At 49.0% G+C, this 20,359-nt stretch overlaps 1 protein-coding gene across 1 annotated transcript in view; it reads left to right on the top strand.

Moving 5' to 3' along the window:
- Positions 1-20,359, top strand: part of LOC139382646 (dynein cytoplasmic 2 heavy chain 1) — a 263,106-nt gene that overhangs the window by 118,900 nt on the left and 123,847 nt on the right. The window contains exons 60-61 of the mRNA XM_071126737.1: positions 6,263-6,397; positions 7,436-7,579. Coding sequence (XP_070982838.1) covers positions 6,263-6,397; positions 7,436-7,579 — 279 coding nt within the window. The remainder of the gene's footprint in view (positions 1-6,262; positions 6,398-7,435; positions 7,580-20,359) is intronic.

Raw genomic sequence — 20,359 nt, 5'->3', positions numbered from 1 at the left:
AAACACAACAAACAACAATTTCAAAGAGTTTACTGACCTACAGTCAAATAAACTAATTAGTCCCTATTCTATGGATTTCACATGACTGGGAGTATAGATGTGATTCTGTTGGTCACAAATAACTTACAAAAAAGTAGGTTGTGGATCAGAAACCCAGTCAGTATCTGGTGTGACCACCATTTACCTCATACAGCGCGACACATTTCCTTCACATGGAGTTGATCAGACTGTTGATTGTGGTCTGTGGAATGTTGTCCCACTCCTCTTCAATGGTTGTGTGAAGTTGGTGTATATTGGTGGTAACTGGATAACACTGTTGTACATGTAGATCCAGAGCATCCCAAACATGCTCAGTGGGTGACGTGTCTGGTGAGTATGCAGGCCATGGAAGTACTGGAGCATTTTCAGTGTCCAGGATTTATGTACAGATCCTTGTGACATGGGGCCGTGCATTATCATGCTGAGACATGAGGTGATGGTGGTGGATGAATGGCACGACAGGATCTCGTCACGGTATCTCTGTCCATTGATCAAATATAATTGTGTTCGTTGTCCCTAGCTTATGCCTGCACATACCATTACCCCACCACCACCATGGGGCACTCTGTTCGCAACGTTGACATCGGCAAACCACTCGGCCACACAACGCCATCTGCCTGGTACAGTTGACACCGGGATTCATCCGTGAAGAGCCTCTTCTCCAGCATGCCAGTGGCCATCAAAGATGAGCATTTTCCCTCTGAAGTCGGTTATAACGCCGACCTGCATTCAGGTCGAGGACAACGCATGCAGAGGAGCTTCCCTGAGAGTTTCTGAGAGTTAGTGCAGAATCTGGATGTGGAGGTCCTGGGCTGGCGTGGTTACACGTGGTCTGCGGTTGTGAGGCGGGTTGGACGTACTGCCAAATTCTCTAAAATGACGTTGAAGGTGACTAATGGTAGAAAAATGAACATAAAATTCTCTGGCAACCACTCCGGTGGACATTCCTGCAGTCAGCATGCCGATTGCATACTCCCTCAACTTGAGACATCTGTAGCATTGTGTTGTGGGACAAAACCTGTGTAATGATCATGCTGTTTAGTCAGCGTCTTAATATGCCACCTGTCAGGTGGATGGATTATCTCGGCGAAGGAGAAATTCTCACTAACAGGGAGGTAAACTAATTTGTGCACAAAATTTGAGCGAAATAAGCTTTTTGTTTTTGTGGATAATGTGTGGGATATTTTTACTTCATCTCATGAAACGTGACCAACACTTTACATGTTGAGTTTATATTTGTGTTCAGTGCAGCTATAATATATCTGATTAGATATTCTGACATGTTTCACTGCCGTTTGAACATCATACCACTTCCTCATTATGCACAAAATGTCCACTTCTCAGTCCTTTCAGTTAGAACACAACACAATGTCACTTTCTGCTGTACGTCACACAATCTCTCTCTAACTTCTACTGAACATCACACAATCTCTCTAACTTCTACTGTACATCACACAATCTCTCCCTAACTTCTACTGTACATCACACAATCTCTCCCTAACTTCTGCTGTACATCACACAATCTCCCCCTAACTTCTACTGTACATCACACAATCTCCCTAACTTCTACTGTACATCACACAATCTCCCTAACTTCTGCTGTACATCACACAATCTCTCTCTAACTTCTACTGTACATCACACAATCTCTCCCTAACTTCTACTGTACATCACACAATCTCCCTAACTTCTGCTGTACATCACACAATCTCCCTAACTTCTGCTGAACATCACACAATCTCTCTCTAACTTCTACTGTACATCACACAATCTCTCCCTAACTTCTACTGTACATCACATCATCTCTCTAACTTCTACTGTACATCACACAATCTCTCTCTTAACTTCTGCTGTACATCACACAATCTCTCTAACTTCTGCTGTACATCACACAATCTCTCTCTAACTTCTACTGTACATCACACAATCTCTCTCTTAACTTCTGCTGTACATCACACAATCTCCCTAACTTCTGCTGTACATCACACAATCTCCCTAACTTCTACTGTACATCACACAATCTCTCTCTAACTTCTACTGTACATCACACAATCTCTCCCTAACTTCTACTGTACATCACACAATCTCTCTCTTAACTTCTGCTGTACATCACACAATCTCTCTAACTTCTGCTGTACATCACACAATCTCTCTAACTTCTGCTGTACATCACACAATCTCTCTAACTTCTACTGTACATCACACAATCTCTCTAACTTCTACTGTACATCACACAATCTCTCTCTAACTTCTACTGTACATCACACAATCTCTCTAACTTCTGCTGTACATCACACAATCTCTAACTTCTGCTGTACATCACACAATCTCTCTAACTTCTGCTGTACATCACACAATCTCTCTAACTTCTGCTGTACATCACACAATCTCTCTCTAACTTCTGCTGTACATCACACAATCTCTCTCTAACTTCTGCTGTACATCACACAATCTCTCTCTAACTTCTGCTGTACATCACACAATCTCTAACTTCTACTGTATATCACACAATCTCCCTAACTTCTGCTGAACATCACACAATCTCCCTAACTTCTACTGTACATCACACAATCTCTCTCTAACTTCTACTGTACATCACACAATCTCTCCCTAACTTCTGCTGTACATCACACAATCTCCCCCTAACTTCTACTGTACATCACACAATCTCTCCCTAACTTCTACTGTACATCACACAATCTCTCCCTAACTTCTACTGTACATCACACAATCTCTCCCTAACTTATACTGTACATCACACAATCTCTCCCTAACTTCTACTGTACATCACACAATCTCTCCCTAACTTCTAATGTACATCACACAATCTCTCCCTAACTTCTACTGTACATCACACAATCTCTCCCTAACTTCTACTGTACATCACACAATCTCTCCCTAACTTCTACTGTACATCACACAATCTCTCCCTAACTTCTACTGTACATCACACAATCTCTCTCTAACTTCTACTGTACATCACACAATCTCTCCCTAACTTCTACTGTACATCACACAATCTCTCCCTAACTTCTACTGTACATCACACAATCTCTCCCTAACTTCTACTGTACATCACACAATCTCTCCCTAACTTCTACTGTACCTCACACAATCTCTCTAACTTCTACTGTACATCACACAACCTCTCCCTAACTTCTGCTGAACATCACACAATCTCCCTAACTTCTGCTGTACATCACACAATCTCTCCCTAACTTCTACTGTACATCACACAATCTCCCTAACTTCTACTGTACATCACACAATCTCTCTCTAACTTCTACTGTACATCACACAATCTCCCCCTAACTTCTACTGTACATCACACAATCTCTCCCTAACTTCTACTGTACATCACACAATCTCTCCCTAACTTCTACTGTACATCACACAATCTCTCCCTAACTTCTACTGTACCTCACACAATCTCTCTAACTTCTACTGTACATCACACAACCTCTCCCTAACTTCTGCTGAACATCACACAATCTCCCTAACTTCTGCTGTACATCACACAATCTCTCCCTAACTTCTACTGTACATCACACAATCTCCCTAACTTCTGCTGTACATCACACAATATCTCCCTAACTTCTGCTGTACATCACACAATCTCTCCCTAACTTCTACTGTACATCACACCATCTCTCTAACTTCTACTGTACATCACACAATCTCTCTAATTTCTACTGTACATCACACAATCTCTCTCTTAACTTCTGCTGTACATCACACAATCTCTCTAACTTCTGCTGTACATCACACAATCTCTCCCTAACTTCTACTGTACATCACACAATCTCCCTAACTTCTGCTGTACATCACACAATCTCTCCCTAACATCTGCTGTACATCACACAATCTCTCCCTAACTTCTACTGTACATCACACCATCTCTCTAACTTCTACTGTACATCACACAATCTCTCTAACTTCTACTGTACATCACACAATCTCTCTCTTAACTTCTGCTGTACATCACACAATCTCTCTAACTTCTGCTGTACATCACACAATCTCTCTCTAACTTCTACTGTACATCACACAATCTCTCTAACTTCTACTGTACATCACACAATCTCTCTCTTAACTTCTGCTGTACATCACACAATCTCCCTAACTTCTTCTGTACATCACACAATCTCCCTAACTTCTACTGTACATCACACAATCTCTCTCTAACTTCTGCTGTACATCACACAATCTCTCTAACTTCTGCTGTACATCACACAATCTCTCCCTAACTTCTACTGTATATCACACAATCTCCCTAACTTCTACTGTATATCACACAATCTCCCTAACTTCTGCTGAACATCACACAATCTCCCTAACTTCTACTGTACATCACACAATCTCTCTCTAACTTCTACTGTACATCACACAATCTCTCCCTATCTTCTGCTGTACATCACACAATCTCCCCCTAACTTCTACTGTACATCACACAATCTCTCCCTAACTTCTACTGTACATCACACAATCTCTCCCTAACTTCTACTGTACATCACACAATCTCTCTCTAACTTCTACTGTACATCACACAATCTCTCTAACTTCTTCTGTACATCACACACTCTCCCTAACTTCTGCTGTACATCACACAATCTCTCTCTAACTTCTACTGTACATCACACAATCTCTCTAACTTCTACTGTACATCACACAATCTCTCTCTTAACTTCTGCTGTACATCACACAATCTCCCTAACTTCTTCTGTACATCACACAATCTCCCTAACTTCTACTGTACATCACACAATCTCTCTCTAACTTCTGCTGTACATCACACAATCTCTCTAACTTCTGCTGTACATCACACAATCTCTCCCTAACTTCTACTGTATATCACACAATCTCCCTAACTTCTACTGTATATCACACAATCTCCCTAACTTCTGCTGAACATCACACAATCTCCCTAACTTCTACTGTACATCACACAATCTCTCTCTAACTTCTACTGTACATCACACAATCTCTCCCTATCTTCTGCTGTACATCACACAATCTCCCCCTAACTTCTACTGTACATCACACAATCTCTCCCTAACTTCTACTGTACATCACACAATCTCTCCCTAACTTCTACTGTACATCACACAATCTCTCTCTAACTTCTACTGTACATCACACAATCTCTCTAACTTCTTCTGTACATCACACACTCTCCCTAACTTCTGCTGTACATCACACACTCTCCCTAACTTCTGCTGTACATCACACAATCTCTCTCTAACTTCTACTGTACATCACACAATCTCTCTAACTTCTGCTGTACATCACACAATCTCTCTAACTTCTGCTGTACATCACACAATCTCTCTAACTTCTGCTGTACATCACACAATCTCTCTAACTTCTGCTGTACATCACACAATCTCTCCCTAACTTCTACTGTATATCACACAATCTCCCTAACTTCTGCTGAACATCACACAATCTCCCTAACTTCTACTGTACATCACACAATCTCTCTCTAACTTCTACTGTACATCACACAATCTCTCCCTATCTTCTGCTGTACATCACACAATCTCCCCCTAACTTCTACTGTACATCACACAATCTCTCCCTAACTTCTACTGTACATCACACAATCTCTCCCTAACTTCTACTGTACATCACACAATCTCTCTCTAACTTCTACTGTACATCACACAATCTCTCTAACTTCTTCTGTACATCACACACTCTCCCTAACTTCTGCTGTACATCACACACTCTCCCTAACTTCTACTGTACATCACACAATCTCTCTAACTTCTACTGTACATCACACACTCTCCCTAACTTCTACTGTACATCACACAATCTCTCCCTAACTTCTACTGTACATCACACAATCTCTCTCTAACTTCTACTGTACATCACACAATCTCTCTAACTTCTTCTGTACATCACACACTCTCCCTAACTTCTGCTGTACATCACACACTCTCCCTAACTTCTACTGTACATCACACAATCTCTCTAACTTCTACTGTACATCACACACTCTCCCTAACTTCTGCTGTACATCACACAACCTCTCCCTAACTTCTACTGTCCTTCCTCTGTATCTTTCTCCTCCTCTTCTCTCTTTCTGTTTTTTTCTTTCTCTCTCTCTTTCTCTCTCTCTTTCTCTCTCTCTTTCTCTCTTTCTTCTTTCTCTCTCTCTTTCTCTCTTTCTTCTTTCTCTCTCCTTTCTCTCTCTCTTCTTTCTCTCTCTTGTCTCTAGACTTTGGCTACAGCTCAGGGGAATATCCTGGAGAATAAGGAGCTGATCGATTCTCTGAACCAGACCAAGTCTAGCAGTGCCCTCATACAGGACTCACTGAGGGAGTCACACAGACTCCAGGCCTCCCTGGACCAGGTACACGTACACACACACACACACACTCCGCTTCCTCTCACACACTGAGCTGTAAACCTCCTCATCAACCTCCCATAGGGTTTGTACACAAAACCCCAAACTGCTGTGTGTGAATGACAGAGGAGAATACATCAACCAATCACAGGAGAATAGCAGAGTCTGGAGTCTGTCAGAACAGATGGAACACTCTGAGAGAGAGGGGGGTGAAAGAGAGATGAGACAGAGATGCTCTGGGGTGAGAGAGAGAGGGATTGGAGAAAGATTGAGTGTGAGAGATTGATTGAGGAAGACAGGGTGCATGAGAGGGAGAGAGATGGAGAGACGGAGGAAGGGAGAGAGTGATTGAAGAGGAGAATAAGACTGAATGGTTAAGCTAAATGGATACTGTGTGTTGCTGTGTGTTGCCGTTTGTGTTACTCTGTGTTACGCTGTGTGTTACTCTGTGTAGGTTACTCTGTGTGTGTTACTCTGTGTGTTGGGGAAAGATTTTTTTATTTATTTAATCATAAGCATTTAGACCAAGGTCATTGTCTGTCTGTCTGGCTGTCACCCTGGCTGGCTGGCTGGCTTGCTGGCTGGCTGGCTGGCTGTCTGCCTGTGTGTCTGCCTGTGTGTGTGCCCAATGAGCAGTGTCTCTATCAACTCAATTAACCATGAGGACATTGAGTCCCACATGATACTTTACAGCCAATTACAGAGAATTATATTATTAACAGCAATGTTGGTTTTAATTGTGGGTTTCTTTTGGCCTTTGTCAAGATGGGATGGAGTTGAGGTGTGCTCAAGTCTGTGTGTGTCTGTACCTGAACCTCTGTTTGTGCATGAGGAAAATATAATTATTCCTCTAGGGGGCAGTGTGATACCAGTTCTGATGGTCTCTCTCCTCCCTCTTCTCTCTCCTCCCGTTTCTTCCTCTTCTCCCTTACCTCTTCCTCTTCTCGTCTCCCTCTTCCTCCTCTTTCCTCCCACCTCCCTCTTGGTCTTTCTCCTCTCCCTTCCCTTCCCTCTGTCTCTCCCTCTCTCTCCATCTCTCCCCAGGAGCGTGATGCATACCTGCCGTTAGCTGAAAGTGCCAGTAAGATGTATTTTGTCATAACAGACCTCTCTAGGATCAACAACATGTACCGTTTCAGCCTGGCCTCCTTCCTACGTCTGTTTCAGAGAGCACTGCAGAGCAAGAAGGTGACTGACACACACACACACACACACACACACACACACACACACACACACACAGAGGGACGTTAATCCTGTATTTACAGTGTCCCCAGCCAGACGGAGAGGAAGGGTTCAGCTGTGTTGACATTCTCTCCTAACCTTCACCAGCCCCTCTGAGCTCCCTATATCTCCTCCCATCAGACCTCCCATAAGACCCCTCTCCTTTCCTCCCATCAGACCCCTCTCCTTCCTCCCATCAGACCCCTCTCCTTCCTCCCATCAGACCCCTCTCCTTTCCTCCCATCAGACCCCTCTCCTTTCCTCCCATCAGACCCCTCTCATTTCCTCCCATCAGACCCCTCTCCTTTCCTCCCATCAGACCCCTCTCCTTTCCTCCCATCAGACCCCTTTCCTTTCCTCCCATCAGACCCCTCTCCTTTCCTCCCATCAGACACCTCTCAATTATTCCATCAGACTCCTCTCCTTTCCTCCCATCAGACCCCTCTTCTTTCCTCCCATCAGACCTCTCTCCTTTCCTCCCATCAGACACCTCTCTTTTCCTCCCATCAGACACATCTCCTTTCCTCCCATCAGAACCCTGTCCTCCCATCAGACCCCTCTCCTTTCCTACCATCAGACCCCTCTCCTTTCCTCCCATCAGACCCCTCTCAATTCTTCCATCAGACCCCTCTCCTTTCCTCCCATCAGACCCCTCTCCTTTCCTCCCATCAGACCCCTCTCCTTTCCTCCCATCAGACCCCTCTCCTTTCCTCCCATCAGACCTCTCTCTCCTCCCATCAGACCCCTGTCCTCCCATCAGACCTCTCTCCTTTCCTCCCATCAGACCTCTCTCCTTTCCTCCCATCAGACACCTCTCCTTTCCTCCCATCAGACACCTCTCCTTTCCTCCCATCAGACACCTCTCCTTTCCTCCCATCAGACCCCTCTCCTTTCCTCCCATCAGACACATCTCCTTTCCTCCCATCAGACCTCTCCTCCCATCAGACTCCTCTCCTCCCATCAGACCTCTCTCTCCTCCCATCAGACCTCTCTCTCCTCCCATCAGACCTCTCACCTCCCATCAGACCTCTCTCTCCTCCCATCAGACCTCTCTCTCCTCCCATCAGACCTCTCTCTCCTCCCATCAGACCTCTCTCTCCTCCCATCAGACTCCTCTCCTCCCATCAGACTCCTCTCCTCCCATCAGACTCCTCTCTCCTCCCATCAGACTCCTCTCTCCTCCCATCAGACTCCCCTCACCTCCCATCAGACCCCTCTCTCCTCCCATCAGACCCCTCTCTCCTCCCATCAGACCTCTCTCTGCTCCCATCAGACCCCTCTCTCCTCCCATCAGACCTCTCTCTCCTCCCATCAGACCCCTCTCTCCTCCCATCAGACCTCTCTCTCCTCCCATCAGACCTCTCTCTCCTCCCATCAGACCCCTCTCCTTTCCTCCCATCAGACCCCTCTCCTTTCCTCCCATCAGACCCCTCTCCTTTCCTCCCATCAGACCCCTCTCCTTTCCTCCCATCAGACCCCTCTCCTTTCCTCCCATCAGACCTCTCTCTCCTCCCATCAGACCCCTGTCCTCCCATCAGACCTCTCTCCTTTCCTCCCATCAGACACCTCTCCTTTCCTCCCATCAGACCCCTCTCCTTTCCTCCCATCAGACCTCTCTCTCCTCCCATCAGACCTCTCTCTCCTCCCATCAGACCTCTCTCTCCTCCCATCAGACCTCTCTCTCCTCCCATCAGACCTCTCTCTCCTCCCATCAGACCTCTCTCTCCTCCCATCAGACCTCTCTCTCCTCCCATCAGACCTCTCTCTCCTCCCATCAGACCTCTCTCTCCTCCCATCAGACCTCTCTCTCCTCCCATCAGACCTCTCTCTCCTCCCATCAGACCTCTCTCTCCTCCCATCAGACTCCTCTCCTCCCATCAGACTCCTCTCTCCTCCCATCAGACTCCCCTCACCTCCCATCAGACTCCCCTCACCTCCCATCAGACCCCTCTCTCCTCCCATCAGACCTCTCTCTCCTCCCATCAGACCTCTCTCTCGTCCCATCAGACCCCTCTCCTTTCCTCCCATCAGACCCCTCTCCTTTCCTCCCATCAGACCCCTCTCCTTTCCTCCCATCAGACCCCTCTCCTTTCCTCCCATCAGACCCCTCTCCTTTCCTCCCATCAGACCCCTCTCCTTTCCTCCCATCAGACCCCTCTCCTTTCCTCCCATCAGACCCCTCTCCTTTCCTCCCATCAGACCTCTCTCTCCTCCCATCAGACCCCTGTCCTCCCATCAGACCTCTCTCCTTTCCTCCCATAAGACACCTCTCCTTTCCTCCCATCAGACCTCTCTCTCCTCCCATCAGACTCCTCTCTCCTCCCATCAGACTCCTCTCTCCTCCCATCAGACTCCTCTCCTCCCATCAGACCTCTCTCTCCTCCCATCACACTCCTCTCTCCTCCCATCAGACCCCTCTCCTCTCCTCCCATCAGACACCTCTCCTCTCCTCCCATCAGACTCCTCTCCTCCCATCAGACTCCTCTCCTCCCATCAGACTCCTCTCTCCTCCCATCAGACTCCTCTCTCCTCCCATCAGACTCCTCTCCTCCCATCAGACCTCTCTCTCCTCCCATCACACTCCTCTCTCCTCCCATCAGACCCCTCTCCTCTCCTCCCATCAGACCCCTCTCCTATCCTCTCATCAGACCCCTGTCCTTTCCTCCCATCAGACCCCTTTCCTCCCATCAGACCCCTTTCCTCCCATCAGACCTCTCTACTCCCATCAGGCACCTCACCTCCCATCAGGCACCTCACCTCCCATCAGACACCTCACCTCCCATCAGACACCTCACCTCCCATCAGACCTCTCTCTCCTCCCATCAGACCCCTCTCCTCCCATCAGACCTCTCTCTCCTCCCATCACACTCCTCTCTCCTCCCATCAGACCCCTCTCTCCTCCCATCAGACCTCTCTCTCCTCCCATCACACTCCTCTCTCCTCCCATCAGACCTCTCTCTCCTCCCATCAGACCTCTCTCTCCTCCCATCAGACCCCTCTCCTCCCATCAGACCTCTCTCTCCTCCCATCAGACCCCTCTCCTCCCATCAGACCCCTCACCTCCCATCAGACCTCTCTCTCTCTCCCATCAGACCTCTCTCTCCTCCCATCAGACCCCTGTCCTCCCATCAGACCTCTCTCCTTTCCTCCCATCAGACACCTCTCCTTTCCTCCCATCAGACTCCTCTCCTCCCATCAGACTCCTCTCCTCCCATCAGACCTCTCTCTCCTCCCATCAGACTCCTCTCTCCTCCCATCAGACTCCTCTCCTCCCATCAGACCTCTCTCTCCTCCCATCACACTCCTCTCTCCTCCCATCAGACCCCTCTCCTCTCCTCCCATCAGACTCCTCTCCTCCCATCAGACCCCTGTCCTTTCCTCCCATCAGACCCCTTTCCTCCCATCAGACCCCTTTCCTCCCATCAGACCCCTTTCCTCCCATCAGACCTCTCTACTCCCATCAGGCACCTCACCTCCCATCAGACACCTCACCTCCCATCAGACCTCTCTCTCCTCCCATCAGACACCTCACCTCCCATCAGACCTCTCTCTCCTCCCATCAGACCCCTCTCCTCCCATCAGACCTCTCTCACCTCCCATCAGACTCCCCTCATCTCCCATCAGACTCCCCTCACCTCCCATCAGACTCCTCTCCTCCCATCAGACTCCTCTCCTCCCATCAGACTCCTCTCCTCCCATCAGACTCCTCTCCTCCCATCAGACTCCTCTCTCCTCCCATCAGACTCCTCTCTCCTCCCATCAGACTCCTCTCTCCTCCCATCAGACTCCTCACCTCCCATCAGACCTCTCTCACCTCCCATCAGGCTCCCCTCATCTCCCATCAGACTCCCCTCACCTCCCATCAGACCTCTCTCTCTCTCCCATCAGACCTCTCTCTCTCTCCCATCAGACTCCTCTCCTCCCATCAGACTCCTCTCAACTCCCATCAGACTCCTCTCCTCCCATCAGACCTCTCTCTCCTCCCATCAGACCCCTCTCCTCCCATCAGACCTCTCTCTCCTCCCATCAGACCCCTCACCTCCCATCAGACCTCTCTCTCTCTCCCATCAGACCTCTCTCTCTCTCCCATCAGACTCCTCTCCTCCCATCAGACTCCTCTCAACTCCCATCAGACTCCTCTCCTCCCATCAGACCTCTCTCTCCTCCCATCAGACTCCTCTCTCCTCCCATCAGACTCCTCTCCTCCCATCAGACCTCTCTCTCCTCCCATCACACTCCTCTCTCCTCCCATCAGACCCCTCTCCTCTCCTCCCATCAGACCCCTCTCCTCTCCTCCCATCAGACCCCTGTCCTTTCCTCCCATCAGACCCCTTTCCTCCCATCAGACCCCTTTCCTCCCATCAGACCTCTCTACTCCCATCAGGCACCTCACCTCCCATCAGACACCTCTCCTCCCATCAGACCTCTCTCTCCTCCATCAGACCCCTCTCCTCCCATCAGACCCCTCTCCTCCCATCAGACCCCTCTCCTCCCATCAGACCCCTCTCCTCCCATCAGACCCCTCTCGTCCCATCAGACCTCTCCTTTCCTCCCATCAGACCTCTCTCTCTTCCCATCAGACTCCTCTCCTCCCATCAGACTCCTCTCACCTCCCATCAGACCTCTCTCATCTCCCATCAGACCTCTCTCTCCTCCCATCAGACTCCTCTCCTCCCATCAGACTCCTCTCCTCCCATCAGACTCCTCTCCTCCCATCAGACTCCTCTCCTCCCATCAGACTCCTCTCCTCCCATCAGACTCCTCTCCTCCCATCAGACTCCTCTCTCCTCCCATCGGACTCCCCTCACCTCCCATCAGACCTCTCTCTCCTCCCATCAGACCCCTCTCTCCTCCCATCAGACTCCCCTCACCTCCCATCAGACCTCTCTCTCCTCCCATCAGACCTCTCTCTCCTCCCATCAGACCTCTCTCTCCTCCCATCAGACTCCTCTCCTCCCATCAGACTCCTCTCCTCCCATCAGACTCCTCTCTCCTCCCATCAGACTCCCCTCACCTCCCATCAGACTCCTCTCCTCCCATCAGACTCCTCTCTCCTCCCATCAGACCTCTCTCTCCTCCCATCAGACCTCTCTCTCCTCCCATCACACTCCTCTCTCCTCCCATCAGACTCCTCTCTCCTCCCATCAGACTCCCCTCACCTCCCATCAGACTCCTCTCCTCCCATCAGACTCCTCTCTCCTCCCATCAGACTCCCCTCACCTCCCATCAGACTCCTCTCCTCCCATCAGACTCCTCTCCTCCCATCAGACTCCTCTCTCCTCCCATCAGACTCCTCTCTTCTCCCATCAGACTCCTCTCTCCTCCCATCAGACCTCTCTCACCTCCCATCAGACCTCTCTCACCTCCCATCAGACCTCTCTCTCCACCCATCAGACCTCTCTCTCCACCCATCAGACCTCTCTCACCTCCCATCAGACCTCTCTCCTCCCATCAGACCTCTCTCACCTCCCATCAGACCTCTCTCCTCCCATCAGACCTCTCTCACCTCCCATCAGACCTCTCTCTCCTCCCATCAGACCTCTCTCTCCTCCCATCAGACTCCCCTCACCTCCCATCAGACTTCTCTCTCCTCCCATCAGACCCCTCTCCTTCCTCCCATCAGACCCCTCTCCTTCCTCCCATCAGACACCTCTCCTTTCCTCCCATCAGACCCCTCTCCTTTCCTCCCATCAGACCCCTCTCCTTTCCTCCCATCAGACCCCTCTCCTTTCCTCCCATCAGACACCTCTCCTTTCCTCCCATCAGACACCTTTCCTCCCATCAGACCCCTCTCCTTTCCTCCCATCAGACCTCTTTCCTCCCATCAGACCCCTCTCCTTTCCTCCCATCAGACCCCTGTCCTCCCATCAGGCCTCTCTCCTCCCATCAGACCCCTGTCATCCCATCAGACCCCTGTCCTCCCATCAGGCCCCTCTCCTCCCATCAGACCCCTGTCCTCCCATCAGGCCCCTCTCCTCCCATCAGACCCCTGTCATCCCATCAGACCCCTGTCATCCCATCAGACCCCTCTCCTCATATCAGACCTCTCTCTCCTCCCATCAGACCCCTCTCCTCCCATCAGACTCCTCTCCTCCCATCATTCTCCCCTCACCTCCCATCAGACCTCTCTCTCCTCCCATCAGACCTCTCTCTCCTCCCATCAGACCCCTCTCCTCCCATCAGACTCCTCTCCTCCCATCATTCTCCCCTCACCTCCCATCAGACCTCTCTCTCCTCCCATCAGACCTCTCTCTCCTCCGATCAGACCTCTCTCTCCTCCCATCAGACCCCTCTCGCCATCCATCAGACCTCTCTCTCCTCCCATCACACCTCTCTCTCCTCCCATCACACCTCTCTCTCCTCCCATCACATCTCTCTCTCCTCCCATCAGACCTCTCTCTCCTCCCATCAGACTTCTCTCTCCTCCCATCAGACCTCTCTCTCCTCCCATCAGACCTCTCTCTCCTCCCATCATACCTCTCTCTCCTCCCATCAGACCTCTCTCTCCTCCCATCAGACCTCTTTCTCCTCCCATCAGACCTCTCTCACCTCCCATCAGACCTCTCTCTCCTCCCATCAGACATGATATGGTAGGAGGAGAGAGGAGGTATGATAATGGGATCCGGAGGTACTGGGTGTAGTCATGGTATGATAATAGGATCAGGAGGGACTGGGTGTAGTCATGGTGGGATAATGGGATCAGGAGGGGTGTAGTCATGGTGGGATAATGGGATCTGGAGGGATGCAGTCGTGGTATGATAATGGGATCAGGAGGTACTGGGTGTAGTCATGGCACTATATTGGGATCCGGAGATACTGGGTGTAGTCATGGTATGATAATGGGATCAGGAGTTACTGGGTGTAGTCATGGTATGATAATGGGATCAGGAGGTACTGGGTGTAGTCATGGCACTATATTGGGATCCGGAGATACTGGGTGTAGTCATGGTATGATAATGGGATCAGGAGTTACTGGGTGTAGTCATGGTATGATAATGGGATCCGGAGGTACTGGGTGTAGTCATGGTATGATAATAGGATCAGGAGGGACTGGGTGTAGTCATGGTGGGATAATGGGATCAGGAGGGGTGTAGTCATGGTGGGATAATGGGATCTGGAGGGATGCAGTCGTGGTGGGATAATGGGATCAGGAGGGACTGGGTGTAGTCATGGCGGGATAATGGGATCAGGAGGGGTGTAGTCATGGTGGGATAATGGGATCAGGAGGGGTGTAGTCATGGTGGGATAATGGGATCCGGAGGTACTGTGTGTAGTCATGGTATGATAATGGGATCTGGAGGGATGTAGTCATGGTGGGATAATGGGATCAGGAGGGACTGGGTGTAGTGATGGTGGGATAATGGGATCCGGAGGTACTGGGTGTAGTCATAGTATGATAATGGGATCAGGACAGACTGGGTGTAGTCATGGTATGATAATGGGATCAGGACAGACTGTGTGTAGTCATGGTATGATATTGGGATCAGGAGGTATTGGGTGTAGTCATGGTATGATAATGGGATCAGGACAGACTGGGTGTAGTCATGGTATGATATTGGGATCAGGAGGGATTGGGTGTAGTCATGGTATGATAATGGGATCAGGAGGTACTAGGTGTAGTCTTGGTGGGATAATGGGATCAGGAGGTTCTGGGTGTAGTCATGGTATGATATGGGATCTGGAGGGATGTAGTCATGGTGGGATAATGGGATCAAGAGGGACTGTGGGTGTAGTCATGTTGGGATAATGGGATCAGGAGGTACTGGGTGTAGTCATGGTGGGATAATGGGATCAGGAAGTACTGGCCCCTCACACACACAGACACACTTTTTCCCATTTGCTAGATATTTATCTTCTCAGCCCACCTCAACCTTTCCATTTTCTGAAATAAACACACAGAGAGTTTGGCTGGCTGTTGCTTCGGTGACCAGCTGCTGCTTGGCGACATTCCTGGATGGCACCGTTTACAAAGAGAACCCATGGGATTTGGAATTAGCGCTTAGTCTCACCCCAACGAGAGTTCACACACTGTACAACAGCCTGAGTTGAGTGTGTCGCTGAACATTTCTCTCGGCTTGTGTGTGTGTGTGTGTGTGTGTGTGTGTGTGTGTGTGTGTGTGTGTGTGTGTGTGTGTGTGTGTGTGTGTGTGTGTGTGTGTGTTTGTTTGTGTGCACTGTGAGCTATGTATGATCTCTGATTGGTAGATGGTTTCAGATATGAGATGAGGCAGTAAGGGGGAGGGATGAGGAGAAATACTGAGATCATAGAGATGAAGGCAGTAAGGGAGAGATACTGAGGTCATAGAGAATAGAGATGAAGGCAGTAAGGGAGAGAGATGAGGTCATAGAGAATAGAGATGAAGGCAGTAAGGGAAAGAGATGAGGAGAGATACTGAGGTCATAGAGAATAGAGATGAAGGCAGTAAGGGAGAGAGATGAGGTCATAGAGAATAGAGATGAAGGCAGTAAGGGAGAGAGATTAGGAGAGATACTGAGGTCATAGAGAATAGAGATGAAGGCAGTAAGGGAGAGAGATGAGGAGAGATACTGAGGTCATAGAGAATGGAGATGAAGGCAGTAAGGGAGAGAGATGAGGAGAGATACTGAGGTCATAGAGACTAGAGATGAAGGCAGTAAGGGAGAGAGATGAGGAGAGATACTGAGGTCATAGAGAATAGAGATGAAGGCAGTAAGGGAGAGAGATGAGGTCATAGAGAATAGAGATGAAGGCAGTAAGGGAGAGAGATGAGGAGAGATACTGAGGTCATAGAGAATAGAGATGAAGGCAGTAAGGGAGAGAGATGAGGTCATAGAGAATAGAGATGAAGGCAGTAAGGGAGAGAGATGAGGAGAGATACTGAGGTCATAGATAATAGAGATGAAGGCAGTAAGGGAGAGAGATGAGGTCATAGAGAATAGAGATGAAGGCAGTAAGGGAGAGAGATGAGGTCATAGAGAATAGAGATGAAGGCAGTAAGGGAGAGAGATGAGGAGAGATACTGAGGTCATAGAGAATGGAGATGAAGGCAGTAAGGGAGAGAGATGAGGAGAGATACTGAGGTCATAGAGACTAGAGATGAAGGCAGTAAGGGAGAGAGATGAGGAGAGATACTGAGGTCATAGAGAATAGAGATGAAGGCAGTAAGGGAGAGATACTGAGGTCATAGAGAATAGAGAGGAAGGCAGTAAGGGAGAGAGATGAGGAGAGATACTGAGGTCATAGAGAATAGAGATGAAGGCAGTAAGGGAGAGAGATGAGGTCATAGAGAATAGAGATGAAGGCAGTAAGGGAGAGAGATGAGGTCATAGAGAATAGAGATGAAGGCAGTAAGGGAGAGAGATTAGGAGAGATACTGAGGTCATAGAGAATAGAGATGAAGGCAGTAAGGGAGAGAGATGAGGAGAGATACTGAGGTCATAGAGACTAGAGATGAAGGCAGTAAGGGAGAGAGATGAGGAGAGATACTGAGGTCATAAAGAATAGAGATGAAGGCAGTAAGGGAGAGAGATGAGGAGAGATACTGAGGTCATAGAGACTAGAGATGAAGGCAGTAAGGGAGAGAGATGAGGAGAGATACTGAGGTCATAGAGAATAGAGATGAAGGCAGTAAGGGAGAGAGATGAGGTCATAGAGAATAGAGATGAAGGCAGTAAGGGAGAGAGATGAGGAGAGATACTGAGGTCATAGAGAATAGAGATGAAGGCAGTAAGGGAGAGAGATGAGGTCATAGAGAATAGAGATGAAGGCAGTAAGGGAGAGAGATGAGGAGAGATACTGAGGTCATAGATAATAGAGATGAAGGCAGTAAGGGAGAGAGATGAGGTCATAGAGAATAGAGATGAAGGCAGTAAGGGAGAGAGATGAGGTCATAGAGAATAGAGATGAAGGCAGTAAGGGAGAGAGATGAGGAGAGATACTGAGGTCATAGAGAATGGAGATGAAGGCAGTAAGGGAGAGAGATGAGGAGAGATACTGAGGTCATAGAGACTAGAGATGAAGGCAGTAAGGGAGAGAGATGAGGAGAGATACTGAGGTCATAGAGAATAGAGATGAAGGCAGTAAGGGAGAGATACTGAGGTCATAGAGAATAGAGAGGAAGGCAGTAAGGGAGAGAGATGAGGAGAGATACTGAGGTCATAGAGAATAGAGATGAAGGCAGTAAGGGAGAGAGATGAGGTCATAGAGAATAGAGATGAAGGCAGTAAGGGAGAGAGATGAGGTCATAGAGAATAGAGATGAAGGCAGTAAGGGAGAGAGATTAGGAGAGATACTGAGGTCATAGAGAATAGAGATGAAGGCAGTAAGGGAGAGAGATGAGGAGAGATACTGAGGTCATAGAGACTAGAGATGAAGGCAGTAAGGGAGAGAGATGAGGAGAGATACTGAGGTCATAAAGAATAGAGATGAAGGCAGTAAGGGAGAGAGATGAGGAGAGATACTGAGGTCATAGAGACTAGAGATGAAGGCAGTAAGGGAGAGAGATGAGGAGAGATACTGAGGTCATAGAGAATAGAGATGAAGGCAGTAAGGGAGAGAGATGAGGTCATAGAGAATAGAGATGAAGGCAGTAAGGGAGAGAGATGAGGAGAGATACTGAGGTCATAGAGAATAGAGATGAAGGCAGTAAGGGAGAGAGATGAGGTCATAGAGAATAGAGATGAAGGCAGTAAGGGAGAGAGATGAGGAGAGATACTGAGGTCATAGATAATAGAGATGAAGGCAGTAAGGGAGAGAGATGAGGTCATAGAGAATAGAGATGAAGGCAGTAAGGGAGAGAGATGAGGTCATAGAGAATAGAGATGAAGGCAGTAAGGGAGAGAGATGAGGAGAGATACTGAGGTCATAGAGAATGGAGATGAAGGCAGTAAGGGAGAGAGATGAGGAGAGATACTGAGGTCATAGAGACTAGAGATGAAGGCAGTAAGGGAGAGAGATGAGGAGAGATACTGAGGTCATAGAGAATAGAGATGAAGGCAGTAAGGGAGAGATACTGAGGTCATAGAGAATAGAGAGGAAGGCAGTAAGGGAGAGAGATGAGGAGAGATACTGAGGTCATAGAGAATAGAGATGAAGGCAGTAAGGGAGAGAGATGAGGTCATAGAGAATAGAGATGAAGGCAGTAAGGGAGAGAGATGAGGTCATAGAGAATAGAGATGAAGGCAGTAAGGGAGAGAGATTAGGAGAGATACTGAGGTCATAGAGAATAGAGATGAAGGCAGTAAGGGAGAGAGATGAGGAGAGATACTGAGGTCATAGAGACTAGAGATGAAGGCAGTAAGGGAGAGAGATGAGGAGAGATACTGAGGTCATAAAGAATAGAGATGAAGGCAGTAAGGGAGAGAGATGAGGAGAGATACTGAGGTCATAGAGAATAGAGATGAAGGCAGTAAGGGAGAGATACTGAGGTCATAGAGAATAGAGATGAAGGCAGTAAGGGAGAGAGGCCTGGCTTGATTCTCTCCACTTTATTTATTTCTCTGATCCCTATACCTTGGGACTTTGGTGTAATTGGACATGACATGGTTTGTGTGTGTGTGCGTGTGTGCGTGTGTGGAAATTGGACAGAGCAGGCTCTAACCCTGCACCCTTCCCTATGATGACTCCATTCCACACCCTCTCTGACAGCTTTACTGGCGACCCCCAACCCAGCTGCCACTTCAAGGAGAACTTCAAACGTGTGTGTGTGTGTGTGTGTGTGTGTGTGTGTGTGTGTGTGTGTGTGTGTGTGTGTGTGTGTGTGTGTGTGTGTGTGTGTGTGTGTGTGTGTGTGTGTGTGTGTGTGTGTGTGTGTGTGTGTGTGTGTGTGTGTGTGTGTGTGTGTGTGTGTGTGTGTGTGTGTGTGTAATTGAGGAGAATTAGTTCTGTCCGTGCACTGCAGTTGATGGGGCCTTCAGACGGTCGTGTTCCCATTGAGATGTGCTCTGAATGAGAGAGAGGGGGAGACCGTGTAATGGGTGTGTTTTATACACACAGGGAAGAGAGAGGGACTAGGAGGAGGAATATAATGGAGAATGGAGTGGAGAGGAGGGGGATAGGGTGAGACTGGAGAGGAGGGGGAATGGAGGGGGATAGGGTGAGACTGGAGAGGAGGGGGAATGGAGGGGGAATGGTGAGACTGGAGAGGAGGGAGAGTGGAGGGGGGATAGGGTGAGACTGGAGAGGAGGGGGAATGGTGAGACTGGAGAGGAGGGGGAATGGAGGGGGATAGGGTGAGACTGGAGAGGAGGGGGAATGGAGGGGGAATGGTGAGACTGGAGAGGAGGGGGAATGGTGAGACTGGAGAGGACGGGGAATGGAGGGGGATAGGGTGAGACTGGAGAGGAGGGGGAGTGGAGGGGTATAGGGTGAGACTGGAGAGGAGGGGGAATGGAGGGGGAATGGAGAGACTGGAGAGGAGGGGGAATGGTGAGACTGGAGAGGAGGGGGAACGTTGAGACTGGAGAGGAGGGGGAACGTTGAGACTGGAGAGGAGGGGGAATGGTGAGACTGGAGAGGAGGGGGATTGGAGGGGTATAGGGTGAGACTGGAGAGGAGGGGGAGTGGAGGGGTATAGGGTGAGACTGGAGAGGAGGGGGAATGGAGGGGGAATGGAGAGACTGGAGAGGAGGGGGAATGGTGAGACTGGAGAGGAGGGGGAATGGTGAGACTGGAGAGGAGGGGGAATGGTGAGACTGGAGAGGAGGGGGATTGGAGGGGGATTGGAGGGGGAGAGGAGGGGGAATGGTGAGACTGGAGAGGAGGGG

This window comes from Oncorhynchus clarkii, chromosome 24 (assembly GCF_045791955.1).
Source record: "Oncorhynchus clarkii lewisi isolate Uvic-CL-2024 chromosome 24, UVic_Ocla_1.0, whole genome shotgun sequence".
Lineage (NCBI taxonomy): Eukaryota > Metazoa > Chordata > Actinopteri > Salmoniformes > Salmonidae > Oncorhynchus > Oncorhynchus clarkii.
Note: the sequence above shows the minus strand (reverse complement) of the source record. Positions and strands in the feature narration are given on the sequence as shown.